Raw genomic sequence first — 23,410 nt, 5'->3', positions numbered from 1 at the left:
GAGCCATTAGACTGGCCCCTGTGCCCATGACAGAGACTTTGAAAGCCACAAAACCCCCTCTGTGCCCACAGGGGCCAGGCAAGCTTAAAAACAGAAAAACTGACTGTGCACATCATAAGAAAAGAAGTTCTGTATGTATGGTGACAGATGTGAGCTAGACTTACTGTAGCGATTATTCTGCACTATGTATGAGTATCAAATCATCATGGTGTACACCTGAAAATAATACGTCGGTATCAATTATACTCAATAAAAAACCAAATCGACTCTGCAGTTGCATTCTATCTCACTGACTTTAACACAGTGAAAATGCTCTGACACAGCCAATGCAACAACAAGATCCATCTCTTCCTGATATTCTTTTCTCCCGTCGTCATCAGAGAGTATCCCCCACCCAAGTGCCCAGTGAGCTAGCAACGAATTGTGCCAAACTCTCTTCAGGTCACAATTGACTCTAAGTACTTGGTACCTCTACCTAGATTCTACAAGGAAGCACTGCCGAAAGACTGAGAGGGATTCTTTTCCGAGATTTCTTTTCTCCTGTTTTGCAAAGAACCATCTAAAGTTTTCTAAGGTTCAGCTTTCCAAGGCAGACTGGGCACCACAACTGCTGTTAATGATACAGATGAACATAGTGTCTACTAGCAGACTTCCATTTTACCCAGTTTCATTGTTAGTAACAATGGCAGCAGCTAAGTAATATTTCTGGGACATGGTATATGCCAGCTATCATATTTTGGGCTGCAGGTAAACCATCACATTTATTCTACTACCCAGTTAACAAGAAAGTCTCAATGAATCAGGCAGGTTACAATCAAGAATACTCATGGGAAGGTGCTAGAACAAAGTGCTGAAGGCTGAGGGCTCTGGGATTATAACTTGCTGGCTGTGTAACACTGGTCAAGTTACCTCCACACTAGGCCTCAGACTGCCTCATAGAAGGGAAGTAACAGCAATGCTACTGTGGACGGCTGGGTGGCTATTTGGAGTCAATGAGAACACAAGAAAAGCCCAGCACCTGGTTCTTGGGGAGCCTTCCTCTTAGGTACCTGTTATTTTAAAAGAGTACTGGTCAGGGTCAAGAGACCTTAGGGATTACTTCCCCTCAACTTTTCTCATGTTTAACGTGAAAAGATGAATGAGTAACTACTAAGGTCCTTCCAAGCTCCCACTGGAACTGCTGCAAGACCTTTTGCAAAGGGCCAGAAAAACTATATGGGATAGAACAGTGGTTATCAAGTAATATTTGGGTAAGGTGCATGCAAAAGTCTGGTGACTTCTACAAGGTGATACCAATGTACAAGAACCCAAGTTATTCTGCCCTACTGGCATGGAACTATGTTTTTACAGCCATGTCATGCCACTAATATAAAATCACAACCCTGGGAGATGACAGGTTGTTGAGTGAAGCAAGACTGAAAGGCAGCATGGCACAGATGTTAAGAGCACAGCCCCCGAGCTAGCCTGCCACATCTGACCCAGCTCTACTACTGTTCACCAGCTGAGTGGCCTTGGGTAAGCTGGTAGATGTCACTATGCTTCAGTATCCATCCTCACCTATAAAACTGGGGTAACAGCAACAGTACCTATCTCTTACCAACATTGCAAAAATCAAAGGATTTAATATATTCAAAGTGCTGAAAACAATGCCTGGCACATGAATAAGTAACATGTAAGTATATGGTAAATAAAAAGAAAATGAGTTTTTCTGCTAATGCTTGCTTGCTACTAGTTTTTTTTTTCTTTTTAATCTACAAGGTTTTTTTTTTCAATTAAATTTTTAAAAATGTTTATTTATTGGGGTGACTGGGTAGCTCAACTGGTTAAGTGTCCCAACTTCAGTTTAGGTCATGATCTCGTGGTTTGTGAGTTCGAGCCCCGTGTCGGGCTCTGTGCTAAGGGGGCTGGAGAGCCACTGGGGGACAGGATGCTTAAGGGAAGGACAGGCACAGCGAATGGCAAACGAGCCCTCCTCAGAAGTAAACGTCTGTGGTGAAAGAGAAACACAGGCAGCTCAGATGCATCCCCGGGCAATGCCGATCTTTGGTGCCTGGTTTTCACGGGTTTGACAAGAAAGTCTCTGGGGTAAGTATTTTCAAGAAAGGCAGTTCTTAAACCAATGGCCAGAGCTCAGCAACAAGATTAATTCCCAAGGATGAGGATGGGCAAGCTAGTTTGAGAGGTTTCTGCTTCCCTCCAATCTCTTCAGCTGCATAAAAATGATTCAAGGGGTCACCACCCTCCATAGGTCTACACTGCACTCTGGGGCATACTCTTTTTTTTTTTTTTCCTAAAACAGCTTTGAGCTATAATTCAGCATACAATTCACCCACTTGAAGTGTATAATCCAGTGGTTTTTAACATATTCACAGTTGTGCAGCCATCATAACTGATTTTAGAGCATTTTCATCACCCCAAAAAGAAGTCTTATTCTCATTTGCCACCAAACCCCTCATCTCTAGGCATCCACTAAAGTACTTTGTTTCAAAGGAATTGCCTTTTTAAGACATTTCATATAAATGGAATCATAAAATATGTGACCTTTTGTGCCTGGCTTCTTCTACTCTGCACAATGTTTTCAAGATTCATTCAGGTTGTAGCATATATCAGTATTTCATTTTTTACACTGCCGAATAATATTCTGTTATATGAATATACCACATTCGTTATCCACTTACCAGCTGATGGACATTTGGGTTATTTCCATATTTTGGCTATTATAAATCTGCAGCTGTAAATATTCACGTGTAAGTTTTTACATAAACATGTTTTCATTTCCCCTGGATGTATAAGTAGGACTAGAATTTCTGGGTCATATGGTAACCCTGTTTAGCCTTTTGAGGAACTGTGAAAAGTGCCAGACTGTTTTCCAAAGTGACTGCACCATTTTATATACTCACCAACAGAGAATGAGGGTTCTGATTTCTCCACATCCTTGCCAACACTTGCTATCATGTCTTTTTGATGATAAACATCCTAACAGGTATGAAGTAGTATCTAATTGTGGTTTGGATTTGCATTTCCCTGATGGTAATGATGTTAGACATCTTTTCATGTGTTTATTGGCTATCTGTATCTCTGCTTTGGAGAAATGGGTATTCAAATCCTTAGCCCACGTTTCAAAATGTGTTGTCTTTTTATCACTGACCTGTAGGAGTTCTTTACAAATTCTAGATTCAAGTCCCTCATTAGATACATGGTTTGTAGCTAATCCATTTCTGCAAAGAAGCCAGTTGAGATTTTGACAGACACAGAGCTCGACACGTGGAGTACTGCTACCTTAATCATACTGAGTCTTCCGGTCCATGAACACGAGATAGCTTTATATTTAGGTCCTCTTTCATAATAATAAAAATGTTTTATAATTTTCAGAGTAGGAGTTTTGCATTTCTTTGTTAAGTTTATCCCTAAGTATTGCACTCTTTTTGATGCTCTTATAAATGAAATTTCTTAATTTTGGTTTGGTCATTGCTACTGTATAGAAACAATTGAATTTTGTATATTGACCTTATAATCTGAAACACTGTTGAACCCACTTATTAGTTTAGTGGGTTTTTGTTTTTACTGGATTCCTTGGTTTTTCTATATATAAAATCTGTGAAGAGAGACAGCTTAACTTCCTCCTAATCTGAATGCCTTCTATTTCTCTTTCCACCTAGAACCCCCAAAGCAATGTTGAGTTGAAGCAGCAAAGGCAGGGGCCCTTGTCTTGTGCCTGATCTTAGTGGGGGAGCAGCTTTCAGTCTGTGGGCATGAAGTATGCTGGCTGGGGGTTTAAGATGCCCTTTAATTGGTTGGGACTGCTCCTTTCTCTTCCCAGTTTGAGTGTTTTTATCATGAAGGGGTATTGGATTTTGTCTGATGCTTTTCTGCATCTACTGAAATGATCGTATTTTTGTTCTTTCTTCTACTGATACAGTGTATACATCAATTGATTTTCATATACTGAATCAACTACGCATTAATCCTACCTAGTCACGTATATACTTACTTGGTCAGGTGTATAATTCTTGTATGTTGCTAAATTTGGTTTGCTAGTATTTTCTTGAGGATTTTTACATTTATATTCATGAGAGATACTGGTCTGTAATTTCCTTATAGTGTCTTTGGTTTGGGTATCAGGTTAATTATGACTCATATGTTAGGAAGTGTTTCTTCCTCCTCTATTTTGTGGAAGTCTGTGACATACTGGTGTTAATTCGTATTTAAATGGCTTCTTATTTAAGAGGCCAGGGCTTCTTTGCAGCGGGGGGGGGGGGGGGGGGGGGGTAGTTTTTCTGTTATTAATTCAATCCCTTTACTTTCACAGGTCTGTTCAGATTTTCTATTTCTCGAGTCAGCTACAGGAGTTTTTGTCTTTCTTATCATCTGTCCATTTCATCTAGGCTGTCTAATCTGTTGGCATACCGTTGTGTACAGTATTTCCTTAGAGTCATTTTTATCTTTGTACATGTTGTCATGTACCCTCTTTCATTCCTGGTTTTAGTAGTTTGAATATTGTCTTTTTTTTTTTCCTTGATCAGTGAAGCTAAGTTTGTTAATTTTGTTAACCTTTTCAAAGAACCAACTTCTGGTTTTGTAGATTTTCTCTATTATTTTTCAATTCTCTATTTCATTAATTTCTATTCCAATCCTATTATTTCTTTCCATCTGCTTGCTTTGAGAAAATAGCTTGCCTCTTCCTTTTTCAATGACTTAAGGAGAAAAATTAGGTTACCGATTGGGGAATTTGAGTTTTTGTTTGTTTTTTTTTTTAATGTAGGGATTTATAGCTACACATTTCTCCCTTAGCATGCTTTAGCTGCATTCCTTAAGGTCAGTATGCTGTGTCATTTTCATTCGTCTCAAAATATCTTTGAATTTTTTTTTTTAATGTTTTGAGAGAGAGCGAGAGAGCGAGCAGGGAAGTGGCAGAGAGAGAGAAAGAGAAACACAGAATTTGAAGCTCCAGGTTCTGACTGTCAGCACAGAGCCCAACACGGGGCTCAAACCCACGAACTGTGAGATCGTGACCTGAGCTGAAGTCGGATGCTTAACTGACTGAGCCACTTGGGTGTCCCTCAAAATATCTTTTAATTTTCTTTGTGATCTGTCTCTGAACCATTGGTTATTTAGAATTATATCACTTAATTTCCATGTTTCTACTATCTGATTTCTAATACTACTTCTCTGTGACTGAAATACATGGTTTGTACAATCTTAATCCTTTCAACTTTACTGAGGCTTTTTAGGTAACCTAGCATATGGTCTATTCTGGAGAATGTTCCATGTGCATGTGAGAAGAACGTATATCCTGCAGTTGTTTGGTGGTGTTCTATATATATCTAGTAAGTTTAGTTTGTTTAAAAAAAATTTTTTTTAACGTTTATTATTTTTGAGAGTGAGCAAGTGCACGAGCAGGGGAGGGGCAGAGAGAGAGGGAGACATAGAATCCAAAGCAAGCTCCAGGCTCTGTCTGAGCTGTCAGCACAGAGCCTGATGCAGGGCTCAAACTCACAAACCACGAGATCAGGACCTGAGCTGAAGTTGGATGCTTAACCAACTGAGCCACCCACGTACCCTGTTTTTTTTTTTCTTTCCAACGTTTTTTATTTATTTTGGGACAGAGAGAGACAGAGCATGAACGGGGGAGGGGCAGAGAGAGAGGGAGACACAGAATCGGAAACAGGCTCCAGGCTCTGAGCCATCAACCCAGAGCCTGACGCGGGGCTCGAACTCACGGACCGCGAGATCGTGACCTGGCTGAAGTCGGACGCTTAACCAACTGCACCACCCAGGCGCCCCCCCGTTTGTTTTTTAAGTTGGTGCCATGCTCAGTGTGGAGCCCAACATGGGGCTTGAACTCATAACCCTGAGACAGAGAGTCATTCAACCAGCTGAGCCACCCAGCCGCCCCAAGTCTAGTTGGTTTAGAGTGTTGTTCAAGTCTTCTATTTCCTTCTTGATCTTCTAGTTGTTTTCTCCATTATTGAAAGTGGGGTATTCAAGTCTCCAACTATTACTGCTGCTTATTTCTCTCTTCAAATCTATTAGTTTTTGTTTCATTTATTATTTTTTTGGCTCTGTTGTTAGATATGTTTATAACTGTTCTATCTTAATAGATTCACCCTCTTATTATAAAATGTCCTTTTTTTCTTTTATCTCTGATAACATTTTTTGTTTTCAAGTCTCTTCTACTATAGCCAGTCCAGCTTTCTTATGGTTGCTCTTTGAAGTATGCATCTTTTTCTATCCTTTACTTTTAACCTATTTCTACCTTTGAATAGAAAGTATACCTCCTGTAGGCTGCATATAATTGGATCTTTTCTAAAAACTCCACTATGACTATTTTTTGGATAAACTGTTTTAATCTATTCATATTTAAGGTTATTAATGACACAGTTGGGATTACTTCTGCCTTTTTACTTTTTGTTTTCTACATAGCTTATGTGTTTTTTAATTCCTTTATTTCTCCTATAATACTTTCTTTTGTAGTAAGTGAACACTTTCTGGTATAACATCATAATTCCTTTAATGATTTTCTCTATTTTTAAAGTTACTTTCTTTGCAGTTGCTATCAGGTTTGCCATACACATCTTAACCTGACAGAATCTTTTCAGATTTATACTAATTCCAGAGCTCCTACATAGCTCTATTCCCCCTCCTCTTTTTGTGCTATTAGTTTTATGCATACTACATCTATGTACACTAACCAACAATATATTGTACAACACACTGCACACACTGTTACACAATACACTGTTGTAATTATTAGTTTATATAATTTCATGTTCATTAAAGAAGCTGAGGAAAGAAAGGAGAGCAAGTAAATATTAATAGAGTTTGTTATACGGATCCTCTTATTTACCACTTTGGTTGTCTTCATTGATTCCTGTTGATTCAAGTTACTATCTGGTATAATTTCCTCACTGCAATACAACTTTGGTCCCATCCAAGTTCCCACAAAGTTTCTTTGTGCTGTTACTGTCAAATATGTCACACTTCTGTATGTTACAGATTCAACAATTATAAACATATGGTTTTATTTACACAACTGTTTTTAAATTAATTAAGAAAAGGAGAAGAAATATGCATTTATACTGTCTTTTATGATTCTCTAATTACCTTTACTACTGCTCTTTGTTGTTTTGCATAGATTCACATTACTGCCTGAGGTCACCTGCTTTCCGCCTGAAGAACTTCCTTTGGTATTTCTCATAAGGCAGATCTTTTAGTAATGAATTCTCTAAGTATTTGTTCATCTAGCAAGGTCTTTATTTCACCTCTGTTTCTGAAAGAAAGTTTTGCTGCTGACTTTTTTCCTTTCAGCCCTTAGATCATCCCACTGCCTTATGACCTCTATTATTTCCGAGAAGTCAGCTATCAATCTTAAAGAAATATTTTTGAACATGAGGGTTTGTTTTTCTCTTTCAACTTTCAAGATTTTCTCTTTGTCTTTTAGCATTTCTCTTATGATGCGTGTGGGTGTGAATCTCTTTGAATTTATGCTACTTGCAGTTCTTTGAGCCTTTCAGATGTATATATTAATGCTTTTCAAATCTGTGAAGTTTTCAGCCACTATTTCTTTGAATATTCTTCTTGCTCCTTTCAGTGAATTCTTCCTTCCAGTTATTTATAATTTTAAACCGCAGAACTTCCGTTTGGCTCCTTTTTCTATCTCCTCTTTACGGATACCCTCTATTTGATGACATACTGTCGTCATAGCTTCTTTAATTCCTTCTACTTCTTTAGGCACAGCATCCTTTAGCTCTTTGACCTCCTTATGACAGGTCTCCATTTAATCAAATATCTGGGCTCTCTCACAGGCAATTTCTGTTGCCTGCTCTCTCCTGTATATGGGCCATACTTGCTCTGCATATCTCATACATTTTATTAAACTGACATTAAAAAAATTTTTTTTAATGTTTATTTTTGAGACAGAGAGAGACAGAGCATGAACGGGGGAGGGTCAGAGAGAGAGGGAGACACAATCTGAAGCAGACTCCAGGCTCTGAGCTGTCAGCACAAAGCCCGACGCGGGGCTCGAACTCACGGACTGTGAGTTCATGACCTGAGCCGAAGTCGGACGCTTAACCGACTGAGCCACCCAGGCGCTCCTTAAACTGACATTTTAGGTAAATAATACAGCAACTGTGGATACTGGCTCCCCTTCTTCCCTTTTGGGGCTTGTTATTTTCTTGTTCATTTGTTCAGTGACCTCCCTAGACTATTTCAGCAAAGTCTATTTCTCCACAGACTAGCGAGGTCCTTGGTGTTTTGCTTCAGAGGAGTGAAGTTGTGGGGGTGTTTACAGTCTCCCTGGATGACGATTTCTGCCTCTTCTGGTATGAAACCCAGCTGTCAGACTCCACTGATTGCTGGCTGAATGCTCCACTGTTTTTGACAATGCCTTGGGGCGTAATAAAGTGCTCCAAAATCTAATCCAATTAAAACCGGGCCAACGTAGTTTCTGAGACTGAGGTTGGTTTTGACCTCAGAAGAGCTCTGCTTAGCTGTTTTCCTGGTTCTTACTGGTAAACTACCCAGCCTATGGTTTAACTTTTTTTTTTATTTTTGAAGAGAGAGAAAGAGGGGGGGTGCGCCCTCAAGTGAGAGAGGGGCAGAGAGAGAGAGAGAGAGAGAGAAAGACCCCCAAGCACAAACGAACCCTGAGATCAAGTCCTGAGACAAAATCAATGAGTCGGACACTTAACAGACTGAGCTACCCAGGAGCCCCTATGGTTTAGCTTCTTGTTCTCACTTAAGAGCTAACATCCTCCTTTTATTTGCTTACCACCAAAATCAACATTGTTTTCCAGAACACCCTTAGGTCTGAACTTCCCTACCTTCTGCTCTTATGCATTACCTCTCGTCCTGGCAAAATCTTGGTGCCGCTACTCTGAGCAGGGTCAGCCGACTTTTAAGTCTTTTTGGCTTGCCTCTCCCTACACGGACGCTCTGTCCTACACCTGAGTTGGGGCAAGGACAGCAGGGTCACAGAATTCTTGCTTGCCAGGCCTAGGGCACAGCTTCTGTACTGAGTGTAGTACAAAGGTAGTCAGAAGAAAGGAGCTCCTGGCATTATGTGCAATAAGTGAATTAAATGAAGTCAGAAAGAGAAAAATACTATATAATATCACTTCTATGTGGAATCTAAAAAAAAGTCAAACTCAGAGAAATAGAATGCTGGTTACCTGAGGTTGGGAGAATTAGGAAGATAGTGGTCAAAAGGTACAAACTTCCAGTTATAAGATTAATAAGTTCTGGGATCCAACATACTGCATGGGGATTATAGCTAATAATATTTGAATGACATTAATAAAGGAGATCTTAAAAGTTTTCACCACAGAAAAGAAATAAGTATGTGATGAGGTGTTAGTTAATGCTATGATGGTATCATTTTGCAATACATAAATGCATCAAATCAACATGCTATATACGTAGTATTATAAATCAATTATATCTCAGTAGTGTTGGGGCAGGGAGCCTCCGACCTGTAAGGGTACACTCATCAAGAATTTAGCCTCTTCAACTTGGAGTTGGAGGGAATGAGAAAAGCTGGTGGTCTGCCCTCCTCCCCTTCAACGGTGAGATACCATATTCCTTGTTTGGGAATTGTGTCCTCTGTTGAGGGTTGTGTCTTTTTGGCCACGCCAGCCCAGAGTGGAATTCCCAACAAGCAAAAGTTCAAATGTCAAAGACACTCACTGTTCTGAGTTTTAGCAGATTTCCTTGAAGAAATGTTTCCTCATTTGCTGTATGCTCTCAGAACAACTTCCACATATACATGGATGGCTTTTGTTGTTTTTTATAGGTTTTGTTTACAGTTGCAATGGGGAGCAGGTCCACAGAGCTCCGTACACTGCCATCCTGGAACTAGAACTCCTCCTTTCACTTTTACCTGCATGATTACAGTGAGAATTCCTGGGTTTGTACAATCTGACCCCATCTTGCTGGCCAGAGTCAAACGCTTCACCGTTAAGCATATGACCCAAGATAGGCCAGAGTTCTTCACCAGGAAGCTACTGCTGAAACTAGGAGTCTACTCATCGGAACAGAGAGAACACTAAAGAACCATGGAGAATGAAGAAGAGACATGGAAAGGACTCTTTGAGTTCCTAAGAATGCTTTGGTTATTGGATCCAGACAGTCCCTTCTCCCTGCAATCAGGTCTACACTGAGGGAGTTTAAAGAGGTTTCTGTCACTAGCTTTCAAAAGTGTCTTAACAGTTCTGATCTAGGACTTCCCTGAGGAAAACTCTACTGAGCAAATTTCAATTAATGCTCCTCAGAAAAGAGGTCAAGAATGGCTTCAGAAGCCTAAGGGAAAGCTCCCCACATCATAGAAGACCCTCCCTGCCACTGCCACACCCCCACCCCCACCCCCCGCCACCAGCCCCCAGCCCAGAAGTACCTTGATTGTGCTCAGACTCCTCATTAGCCACTCGCATCAGGGCATCCAGCACCAAAGCATTGTCTAGCCATGTGTACCACTCCTCCAACTCCTGAAGGAAGCTAGCTGTGCCCGTTGACTCTGACACCTTTCGAGTCGCAAGCTTGCAAAGCCGCTCAACAAAGCCAGGGATGCTGAGAAGGGCCGCTGCCAAGGAGAGGGAATTTTCAAAACAGAGACCAACCAGCTCTAAAGCCCTCAACAAGGAGCCTGTCCCCTACCTGTGGTGGGAATGATTTTTAATCTGACAGTAGCTAGTCAGAGAGCTTCCCTTTAAAATGAAATGCCAAGCCAAAACAAAATAGTAAATTACAGAAACAAGTTCAATTGTAGCGGGTATAGAGAAACAGGCTCTTATATCTACTAGTGGGAATATAAATTGGAATAACTTTAGTGTCTTAAATCTGTGTGTCTTTGAGCCAGGAGCTTCATTTCTGGGAACTTCCCATAAGGAAATAACCAATTATATGTACAAAGATATTCACTGATGTGGTTTCTACAATAGCAAAATAATAAAGACAACCACATGGTCATCAACAGCATATTGATTAAAACTATATCCAATACAATAGAATACAATAGACACTAAGAACAATGACACATATATCTTTATACGGTGACTCAGTAAAGATAATTAAACTTGTTAGAGAAAAAAATTATTACACAGTATTGGCTTAAGCCCATTTTCTTTAAAAATTTGCTTCTTTAAAATATGCACATAATATACACATAAAGAATGAAGGCTATACAGCAAGGTTTGTTTTTTTTTTTTTTTAACGTTTATTCATTTTTGAGAGACAGAGCATGAGAGGGAAAGGGGCAGAGAGAAAGGGAGACACAAAATCTGAAGCAGGCTCCAGGCTCTGAGCTGTCAGCACAGAGCCCGATGCAGGGCTCGAAATCATGAACTGCGAGATCATGATCTGAGCTGAGGTCGGATGCTCAACCGACTGAGCCACCAAGGTGCCCCTATACAACAAGGTATTTACTGTGGCCATTCCTGAGTAGGAAAGGATATAAATGCTTTTTTTTTTTTTTTTTTTTTTTTTTTTTTTTTTTTTTTTTGAGACAGAGAGAGAGGAGGAGAGAGGCAGAGGTAAGGGGAGGAGGCAGGAGAGAGAACAGGAGAGAGGGAGAGGATCTTAAGCAGGTTTCACACTCAGCGTGGAGCCCGATACAGAGCTCAATCCCATGACCCTGGGATCATGACCTGAGCTGAAATCAAGAGTTTTATTTTTATGCTCAACTAAGCCACCCAGGTGTTCCCATTTAAATGCTTCTTCTAAAACCACTTCTCTCTAGGGGTGCCTGGATGGCTCAGTCAGTTAAGTGTCCAGACTCCTCTGATTTTGGCTCAGGTCCTGATTTCAAGGGATCGAGCCCTGCATCCAAGCCCTGCTTGGGATTCTCTCCCTCCCTCTTTCTCTGCCCCTTCCTGCTCTCTCTCTCTCACTCAAAATAAACTTAAAAAAAAAAAAAAAAACAAAAAACAAACCCTACTTCTTTCTAGTTTCATTTTCCTGTAACAAACATGTACTAGCAGTAAGAAAGAAGTTTTTTTTGTTTTGTTTTTTAGGTAAAGAAAGAAACGGAATAATCACCCAACTCCTATTTCCACTAATCCCATTTTGCTCACAATAAGATGGAAATTGTGATCAGCATCAGAGAACATAATACACTTTGGAGGCAGGGAAATCCAGGTTGTAGATCTTCAATTTATCATTTAACCTTCTTTAAAAATAAGGACTAACATCTCTACGTATTTGCTTATACATGTATTAATTAAATCTTCCTGGAAGGACAGAAAACACCAATGGTTGCCAAAGGCAAAGAGAATTAGGTGACAAGAAACACGAGTGTGAGGGGGTAGTTTTTCGATGAACACCTTTTTGAGCCTGTAGATTCTTTAGAACCGTGTGAAGGTATCATCTAATTGAAAAAAAGTAGGTATTTCATAATACCAAGATAATACTATTAATTTGGGGGTATAATATGATATTGGAGTTATTTTTAAAATTGTGGAAATACTGCAATATATGCAAGTTGAATTTTATTGTATCTAGGATTTGCTTCAAAATAATTCAAAATAAGGTAGGGGGGCTCCTGGGGGTTCTGTCAGTTAAGCATCCAACTTTGGCTCAGGTCGTGATCTCATGGTTCAGGGGTCTGACACCACGTTGGGTTCTGTGCTGACAGCGCAGAGCCTGAAACCTGCTTTGCCCCTCTCCCACTTACCTCTGTCTCTCTCAAAAATAAATAAACTTTAGAAAAAAGTTCAAAATAAGAGAGGAGCGAATGGGTATAAAGAGAGGCCATCAGTTGACAACTGCTGAATCGAGCTGATGGGTAAATAGGTATCATTATAATGTTATATGTGTCATATACATGTCTCTGTGTGAAGAATCTAAATGAAAAAAATTTTTAAATAATTTTAAAATGTCTATTTATTTATTTTCAGGGGGGAGGGGCAGAAAGAGAGGGATAGCAAATCCCAACTGGGCTCCGAACTAAGAGTACAGAACCCAACAAGGGACTCGATACCAAAAACCATGAGATCATGATCTGAGTCAAAACCAAGAGTCAGATGTTTAACCAACTGAGGAACCCAGGTGCCCCTAAATGAAAAATTTTAACATAAAATTCAAAAGAACACAGTATTAAAGAAAATTCTTCAAAACTAAAATAAGTTACAACAAAGTACAGCTAGGATTGTACAAATGCATATTAAATTAAGTTCTAGCACAGAGCTCAGCAAATACTCTTAGCCCCCTTTCCATCCTCTATAAATTAGTGACTATAATGTCCGAACTCATTTAAAAAAAAAAAAGCAAGGGCGCCTGGGTGGCTCAGTCGGTTAAGCATCCAACTTCGGCTCAGGTCATGATTTCATGGCTTGTGAGTTTGGGCCCTGCGTCAGGCTCTGTGCTGACAGCTCGGAGCCTGAAGCCTATTTCAGATTCTGTGTCTCCCTTTCTCTCTGCCCTCCCCTACTCATGCTTGGTGTCTCTCTCTCTCTCAAAAATAAACATTAAAAAAAAAATGTTTTTTTAAAGCTGTAATTATATTAACTTTTCTTTAAAAAGTTGAACACAGGGGCGCCTGGGTGGCGCAGTCGGTTAAGCGTCCGACTTCAGCCAGGTCACGATCTCGCGGTCCGTGAGTTCGAGCCCCGCGTCAGGCTCTGGGCTGATGGCTCAGAGCCTGGAGCCTGTTTCCGATTCTGTGTCTCCCTCTCTCTCTGCCCCTACCCCGTTCATGCTCTGTCTCTCTCTGTCCCAAAAATAAATAAACGTTGAAAAAAAAAAAAAAAAAGTTGAACACAGAATTACCATATGACCCAGCCACTCCACACCTAAGTATAGACCCAAAACAACTGAAAAGAGGCGCTCACATAAATATGTACAAACACATCCTCATGACATTTCACAGCAGCCAAAAAGGGGAAAACAATCCAAATGTCCATCAAGAGATGAATGAACTGTGGTATATACAAATATTATTCAGCCATAAAAAAAAAGATGAAACACTGATATGCTACAGAATGGATGAACCTCAAAGTCATCATGCTAAGTGAAAAAAGCAGGATACAAAAAGTTAACGTATTATATGATTCCATTTAAAAAATATCTAGCATAGGTATAAGAAAGCAGGTAGTTGCCAGGCTTGGGAAGAATGGGAACAGCTGCTTAACATGTACACAGTTTCACTTTGGGGTGATGAAAATGTTTTGAAAATAGATGGAAGTGTGGTTGCACAAACTGTAAATGCACTAAATGCTACTGAATTGTTCATTTTAAATGGTTTATTTGGTTATGTGACACTCACCTTAAAAAAAAAAAATACATGGAGGTAGCTTTTTTGCTTTGAGATACCATTTTTTACTTATTGGCTTGGCAGACATCAAGAAGTTTTAAAAGGCCCTGCAATGGGAAGCATGTACAGGGGGGATGGGCAGAAAAGATGTACCATAATTTCTTTAGAGGGTTAACTTGTCAATATCTATCAAAGTTTAAAAGGCAAATATCCAGCACATCATACTCCATACACAAGGCTGTTATTTGTAGGAACAAAGGTTTAAAAATAAACCAAATTTCCACCAATAGGGGACTAGTTAAATAAATTGTGGTATGCCCATATATTAGAATACCATGTAGCTATAAAAAGGAATCACATAATTCTGTATGTACTGGAATCGAATGCTTTGCAAGATAAAGTTAAGCAAAAAAAAACAAGGAGCAGAATGGAGGCTGTTTTATACTACCACCTGTACAGACAGGGAGCAGCCAATCTCTTTCCCCCTCCACCCCCCTGACTGGGCAGGTACAGAATTTCTCTGCAGAGTCATATGAGAAAATGAAACAGGTTGCTATGGGGAGGGGGAACAAACTTTCTACTGTATATACCTGCTATTCTTATTATTTAAGAAACCTTAGACATATATTACTTTTTCCAAAAATAAAAGAGTTTGGATTCTACAGGAAAACCTTCCCAGAGCTGGATTTTTCTCTTAGTCTCTTTTCTGGAGGGTGAATGGCTGCAGTTTCTCTGTTCCTCACAGGACAGTTCCTTCCTGCCCTACACTCTCCACACAGCACTTAGACGCAGCACTTAGAACGTGACCTGCCCAGCATTCAGAGTTCCGAGACTCCGGCCCCCACCTTGGGAGATTCTAGAGCCTCTGTGAGTCACTCATCTCTTGAAAACATGATGAAAAGCTATGGGCTCTCACCCTGAAAAAAAAATCATTGGCCTAATTATGCTCATCAAATGATATACAATCTCCGGGAACTGGCACCCAGCACCACAGTGTGCTAGTAATTCTCACAGCTTTACCAGCAGCTATCACACACTACTGGTTAATGTTAAAATGTCAAACTGGTTGACAACGGAAACACAATTTCTGAATTTCTGCAAAAGCAGACCTTTTCTCTCATATTTGTTAAAACATCAGTATTTTGAAATATTCCCGCAAACCTTTCTCCTCAGCTTAGGCCCTGCTTTCCAGCTGAGAGGATTCTGAATTCTCTTCTAGCTCCTGTATTGCAGAAATCAGCCCTTGTTAGCTCAGTGTGACCTATAAATTGATAATTATCTGGCCTGTGGCTTTATCTACATCTCTGACTAAAATCTTGATTTTTTTCCCCCAGATGAAACCATCTGTTCCCACATGAACGGATAGAAGAACAACTGGTAGTTCTGAGAAATCCAAAGAGGACTCTAACATTTTTATTATCTGAGCTCCAGAAAGACAGTATAAATCACTATTTTGCTGGGTAAGAAAACAGCCACAATTTATTAAAAACAAAACAAAAACACATCAGCTTTATATGCGGTTATGGACCGAATTTGGTCCCCTTCCAAATTCATATGTTGAAGCCCAAATCCATAATATAGCTGTATCTGGAGACCGGGCCTTTAGGGAGGTAATTAAATGGGGTCATGAGAGTGGGGCCCTAATCCAATAGGACAGATGTCCTTATATAAGAGGAAGAGACATCAGAGATCTCTTTCTCTCTTTGTACATACACAGAGGAAAGACAACGTTAGGACACAGTGAGAAGGCAGCCGTCTGCAAACCAGAAACCAATGCTGAGGGCACCTCAGCCTCCAGGACTGTGAGAAAATGAACTTCTGTTGTTTAAGCCACCCAGTCTACGGTATGTTATTATGGCAGCCCGAGATGACTGTTACACACACCTTTATTTAAAAATATCCGGTACCGGAGTTCAATTAAAGCATGACAATATTGAGAACTAAGATCTTTCTCATTGCACTTGTGATTTAATTATGTTCACCTTGGCCTTCCCAGGGGATGTGACTGGAGAAAAATGTGTATGGGGGCAGGAGGCAGGGAAAGAGGAACTGTATGGTCAGAGAGCTGGGAAAGGACCCTGTACAACATCATGTGCTAAAATACAACTTTTAATAAAGCTTCAACCCAAAAGCTACAAGCAGACATCACATGTAGAGTATCTCATGGGTTAGCCACACAGGTATACAAGTGAACCTAGACATTTTATAAAGACTTCCTTTAAAAAAAAAAATTTTTTTTAATGTTTATTCTTGAGACAGAGAGCATGAACAGGGGAGGGGCAGAGAGAGAGAGAGAGAGAGAGAGGGAGACACAGATCCTGAAACAGGCTCCAGGCTCTGAGCTGTCAGCACAGAGCCCAACGTGGGGCTTAAACCCACGAACTGTGAGATCATGACCTGAGCTGAAGTCAGACGCCTAACCAACTGAGCCGCCCAGGCACCCCAAGACTTCCTTTTTTTAATGCCTCATATAAAGGAAACTAGGTTTGGGGTTAACTCTCAGTTAATTAAAAAATCAACTGACTAAAATACCTTGTCCTCCAAGAATGATGGGCAGTGCTGGTTTCACTTAAGGTAGCTTATAGACAGGTGGGTGAAGGTAACTGATAATAACAGGATAAAAATGATCTGTAGAACAGATTCCTTAAATGTAAAACTAAAAGATGAAAGTTACTTAGTGCCTCAGCACACACAAGTATCTAATACAGAACCTTTATGACCCTCAGTTTCCTAAGCTGTGCAATGAATGGGGCTGCTTGGAGAAGTAAATAAAATCACTGTTCGGTTATGCAGTTAGCTCAATGTTTGCTACACAGCAGGAGTTTAACAAATGTGAACTTTTGTCAGTATATATGTATGTGTGTTTAAATCAGCTTTAAGGTGTAATTTAGTTATAATAGAACTCATGTTTTTAAGAATGAGTATTTTATGATTTGCTAAAATGAGTACTCCTTAAAAGTCCTAAGAAAGGAGAAGGGAGGGGAATAAAAGCCTACACAGACCAGGGTAGGCCTTGGATCTATGGACTCAGGAAGAAAAACAAGCCTAGAGGGGGAAACACCAACCTGGGGTCCATAGGGTTCATATACTTCTGTTTTTATTATGACTAAAACACGTATAATTATATTCCCTAACAACCTAGAAATACAGTCATGACTATGTGGTGTTCATAACTAAAACTAGAATGCTAACAGAGTTAATGAAGGACTCATATTTAGTACTTAGAAGGGAGATTGCTATGTAGCACTTAGCAATTCTGCAGAGATAGGCCTGGGAACCCACACATCCAGTCAACTGGACTTCAGAAACAAAGTACTGTTTTCAAAGCATCCTCAGGGCTACTGTGGGATGATCATGGCTTTCTACTACTGTTTTGTTTTGTTTTTTTAATGTTTATTTATTTTTTAGAGAGAGAGAGACAGAGTGTGAGTGCGGGAAGGGCAGAGAGAGAGGGAGACACAGAATCTGAAGCAGGCTCCAGGCTCTGAGCTGTCAGCACAGAGCCCGATGTGGGACTCGAACCCACAAACCATGAGATCATGACCTGAGCTGAAGTCGGACACTTAACCGACTGAGCCACCCAGGCGCCCTCTCTACTACTGCTTTTTAATTGGTTATTCGGTTAACACTAAGGCAGACTGATTTTTCAGTCTGTTAGTGTTCAAGAACTAGCTTTTAAGACACGTAAATAATTTAGTTCAAATATGGATCATCTATACTCTTATAACCAAAACAGATATATGCCCAATTTCTCCAAATCTGCTTAGACCAGGAAAGAAACAGAAAAAAGTTCTCTTGCTAACAAAAAGCAACAGGTGGGGGAATCATTAGCATATTCATGTGGTTCTAAAATCAAATAATACAGGGGCGCCTGGGTGGCGCAGTCGGTTAAGCGTCCGACTTCAGCCAGGTCACGATCTCGCGGTCCGTGAGTTCGAGCTCCGCGTCAGGCTCTGGGCTGATGGCTCAGAGCCTGGAGCCTGTTTCCGATTCTGTGTCTCCCTGTCTCTCTGCCCCTCCCCCGTTCATGCTCTGTCTCTCTCTGTCCCAAAAATAAATAAAAACGTTGAAAAAAAAATTTTTAAATCAAATAATACATAAAATAATACATTCAGAAGTCCTACTTCCACTGTTGTCACCTACCTTGTTTCCAGCCACCCCCAACAGGTAACCATTTTTAGTTTCTTGTGTGTGCTTTCAGTTTATGCATACTGTATATGAGCAAACAAATACATCTGATCTTATTCTCCCCATCTCTGCTTTACTACAAAAAGTATCATACTATACACATAGCTCTGCATTTTCCTCTTTAACAGTAATACATCTTGGAGATGTTATCCTGTATTAGTACATACTAAATCTTCTTCATTCTTTTTTCTTAAAAGCTATACAATTTTCCATTATATAAATGTTCTGGAAATTTAGTTTCTTATCAATAAAACATTTAAGTTGTTCTGGTCTTTTGTTATTACAATGTTGCAATGAATGACCTTGAATATACATCATTGCCTATATACCTACAGGATAAAGGCCCAGATGAGGCTTAGTGGATCAAAAGGTACGTGTATTTGTAATTCTGATAAACAATGGATCTTACTTTTTTGATGTTCTGAATCCATTAAAAAATCTAATAAAGGTTACAAACTTGGCCCCTATAATAATGAACACATACAAAATTTACATACTCTAAGTGGACCCTATGAGCCCTCACATGGATCAATCTCTGGAGATACTGAAAGAGCAGATATTTACAAAGGGGTCTCAGAGCCATAATTTCAAAACTCCGAAAACTTTGAGAGATTTTACCTTGGTTGATTTCAGCTGCGGAAGGTCCTAAGCTCAAGCTCTTCTTCTGCTGAGCATTTTTGGCAAGTAGTGTATGCTTGTCATCATTCCCTGTATCCATCTCTGAAATGGTGACAGCCAGAATCCGGCAGAAATTAGCAAGCTGCTGCTGATCAAAATTGGATACTAAAGAACTCAGATTGGGGACTTCATCTAGTCGGATCATTTCCTACAGGAAACACAAATAAAACAATCCCCATGCTCAGTTCATTTGACACTGGATGTGCCCCTTGTTTGCATTCCCCAAAGAATGGGGCTTGGCAGCTAGACCACTTAGGTTAAATCCCAGCTCTGCAAACTGCAGCTGTGCAAACACAGGTAAATTATGGAACCTCTCTAAGTCTCTGTGTGCTCAACTGTCAAATGGGACTAACGTACCTTATAGGATTGGTCTGAGGATTAAACCCTTTGAAAACCATTGTTCTTATTCTTTGTTCATGTGGCTCATTTTGTCTATTTAGAAAAAGCAAAGCAAAGCAAATGCCTACCGCTCAAGTTTTATCATTCATAAATTGCCATTCTTGCTATAGATGTTTTCTTTTTAAGAAATAAGAAATAAAATATTCCTAACCAGTTGTGTTCCCATTTCTCCTGCCAGAGGGAACCTTTATTTTGAACTGTTTATTATTCCCACACATGTTCTTATATTTCCATAAAAATATATGGTATTAAAGTGAAGGAAACCACCAACAAAAGAAACAGCAACCTACTGTTGAAGATATTTGTAAATGATGTATCTGATGAGGAGTTAATATCCAAAAAATAAAGAACTTACACAATGCAACATAAGAAATAATCTGATTAAAAAAATGGGCAGAGAATCTAAATAGACATTTTTCCAAAGAAGACATACAGAAGGTCAACAGACACATGAAAAGATTTCAGGAGGGAAATGAAAATCAAAACCACAATGAGATATCACCTCATATCTGTCAGAATGGCTAATATTAAAAAGGCAGGAAATAACAAGTGTTAGAGAGGATGTGGAAAAAAAGGAGGATGGTATACTGTTGGTAGGAATGTAAACTGGTACAGCCACTACAGAAAACAGTATGGAGTTTCCTCAAAAAAAAAAAAAAAAACAAAAACAAAAAAACAGAAATATCAATGATCCAGTAATTTCACCACTGGGTATTTACCCAAAGAAAACAAAAACAGTAATTTGAAAAAAATATATGCACCCCTATAGTTATTGAAGCATTATTTACAATAGTCAAGATAGAGAAGCAACCCAAGTGTTCATCAACAGATGAATGGATAAAGAAGACATGGTATACATGGACAATGGAGTATTATTCAGCCATAAAGAAGGATGAGATCTTGCCATTTACAACAACATGGAGAGACCAAAAGGATATAATGCTAAGTGAAATAAGTCAGAGAAAGACAAATACCATTTGATTTCACTTGTATAGGAGTCTACAAAACAAAACAAATGAATAAACAAAACAGAAAAAGACTCATAAATACAGAGAACAAACTGGTGGTTGCCAGAAGAGAGGCAATTATTGGGGGGGATGGGCAAAATAGGTCAAGGGGATTAAGAGGTACAAACTTCCAGTTATAAAAGAAATAAGTTGGAGGGATGAAAAGTACAGCATGGGGAATATAGTCAATAATATTACAGTAACATTGTATGGTGACAGATGGTGACTATACACAGTGGCGAGTATAGCTTAATGTATAAAATCACCGAATCACTAGGTTGTATACCTGAAACTAGTATTATATTGCATGTCAACTATACTTCAATAAAAAATAAATCAAAAAATTTAAAAACATTGTTTTGTTTTTAAAACCAACAATGTATTGTTTTGCATGTACAGTGTGAATTATATATGACACCTTACTGTTAGTTAACACTGGGATTTTTTTTTAATTTATGCCACTTCTGACAACAGAAAGTTAGTACTTTTTCAACTTTTATTTATTTTTAAGTAGGCTCTGGCCCAATATGGGGCTTGAACTCACAATCCCAAGATCAAGAGTCGCATGCTCTACTGATTGGGCCAGCCAGGTGCCTCTCAACACTAGGATTAAATTTCACAGATACAAGTAGCTCTAATTCATTCATTTTTTCACTCTTTTACTCCAGTGTATTTAACCAGTGTGTGTGTGCGTGTGTGTGTCTGTACACACACACACACACACACACACACACACACACACACACTCACTCATACTATACACATAGCTCTGCATTTTCCTCTTTAACAGTAATACATCTTGGAGATGTTATCCTGTATTAGTACATACCAAATCTTCTATATACACATATATGTGTGTGTATATATGTGTGTGTGTGTGTGTGTGTGTGTGTGTGTGTGTGTGTGTGTGTGTGTTTAGGTAGGCTATAATTTTTCACTATTAAACAATGCTGCCATGAATATTCCTACAGGTGTCTCCTTGTGTGCTTGCACAAGTAACCAATTATCTAGAGTAAGCAATAGCAGGCATTCTTGTCTTTTTGACTTTAACAGGAATATTTCCAAAGTTTCAACATTAAGTTTTATGTTTGCTGTAAGTTAACTGATATCCTGTATCAAGTTAAGGAATTTTCCTTCTATTCCTAACTTCTATCATAAATGAATACTGAATTTTATGCAATGCTTTGTTATTTTAGTTTCTTTCTTTTTTTTTATTCTTCTCTACAATCTGCAAATGTTGCATGTTGTATGAGCTTCTCTTCTTCTGAAACATCCTTATATTCCTCAGAAAATACCTACTGCCCTTCATCTCACTGATTCACTTCCACTGAACTGGATATTTCTCAATCACTGCACATATCCTATGATCTTGTAATTATCTATTTTCCACATAAACTTACGCTGCCTTGAGGCTGTCCAGAGCCTCAACACATAAGACTTGGTGGTGAGGGTCTCAGTAAATGTGTACTGAACAGGTGAATGATTCCTAGAAGCCCTCATGAGTTCCACTCTTACTTCTGGGAATGAAGGCCTGGAGTTCGCTGTGGAGGAGCTACCTGGGGGCAGCCTCTTCCACCTTTGCCTTCTCCTTCCCCAGTACACAACAAATGGGAGCCATTGTTATTATTGGTAACTGTAACTTTCAGCCCTGTTCCTCTAGCTCTGTGATGGGTCATAAACTAGGTCCTACCACCCTCCAAGCCCACTTCCTTGTGTTATATTTTAATTTTAAAATTTAATACATACAACATATGTTACGAAGCATAATCAAGTGAATAGCTGTGTGTGCCTTTCCTATCAAATCTTCCTGCTTCTCTGCCAGAGGTAACCACAAACCTGAATTTTATTTTTGCTTTGCTGTTAAGATAAAAAAAAGCTTTGTGTATGAGTTGAGTTTGCTTATTTCAGAGCTTTATAAAAATGATACACTACATACAGTCTTCTGTAACTGACTTCTATCAGTACTTTCTATGAGTTAGCTATGTTGTTGCCTATATCAACAATTTATTCACTTCCACTACTTTATTCCATTGTGTGGATAGAGAAAATTTATCCATTCTACTGCTGATGGATCACAGACTTGGGTTTCAGTTTTTTGACCCTGAAACAATGCTATAAACATTCTTATGTTTCTTGATGCACATGTACAGAAGTATTTCTGGCTTCCAAACCATTCTGATAATGTCCAAGAATAAGAAAAAGTTTCCATCACAACCCAATAAAACATACATAGGTGAATGTATAAATATGTGACAAAAACTTAAATAATAACCCTTACATGATACACTTTAATCTTTTCTATTTAGCTGACAGACCCAGTGGATTGATTTCACAATCTCTTGGCTTTGATGTAGTGTTTTCATTTCTAAGAATTACTGGTCTGTCTGGGATGGAGTTTATCCACAAGCATGCCTGGGAATAGGTTACAGGTGACCCAGGCACAAGAATGATGCCTTGGCCCTCAGGGTAGTGCTTCCCTAGGTGCTAGATCACGAGGTATGCACATGTTCAACTAGAAAAGAAGATAAATATATTCTGCAGGAACAAAAAGGTATCAGCAGTATATAAGTATTTCCAATGATATACATTCTCACCAACATTTGTGCTCTCATGGTGGCCTTAATTTGCATTTCCCTCATTATTAATGAAGCATCTTCTTTTATTTATAGATTCTCTTCTGTGAAATGCTTGCTTACATCACTGCCTCCCCCCGCCCCTTTTTTTAACTAGGTTGTCTTTTTCTTGCTGATTTGTAAGAATTCTTGATAAATTCTGAATACCAATTTGTTAGTTACATGGGTTACATATATCTTTTCCCAGTCTGTGGCTTGGGTTCCCACTTTCTTTACGGTGCCTATCCCCCTTTCAGACTGCACCAAGGTAACAATGTCTA

General features: G+C 39.3%; 1 protein-coding gene across 2 annotated transcripts in view; it reads right to left on the bottom strand.

Moving 5' to 3' along the window:
- TRPC4AP (transient receptor potential cation channel subfamily C member 4 associated protein) overlaps positions 1–23,410 on the bottom strand; it is a 71,981-nt gene that overhangs the window by 18,219 nt on the left and 30,352 nt on the right. For both annotated transcript variants that reach the window (XM_047851926.1, XM_047851927.1), the window contains exons 7-8: positions 19,052–19,259; positions 10,394–10,579 (exon numbers count right to left, since the gene is read on the bottom strand). In XM_047851926.1, the coding sequence (XP_047707882.1) occupies positions 10,394–10,579; positions 19,052–19,259 (394 nt within the window). The remainder of the gene's footprint in view (positions 1–10,393; positions 10,580–19,051; positions 19,260–23,410) is intronic.

Source organism: Prionailurus viverrinus, chromosome A3 (genome assembly GCF_022837055.1).
Source record: "Prionailurus viverrinus isolate Anna chromosome A3, UM_Priviv_1.0, whole genome shotgun sequence".
NCBI classification, from domain to species: domain Eukaryota; kingdom Metazoa; phylum Chordata; class Mammalia; order Carnivora; family Felidae; genus Prionailurus; species Prionailurus viverrinus.
Note: the sequence above shows the minus strand (reverse complement) of the source record. Positions and strands in the feature narration are given on the sequence as shown.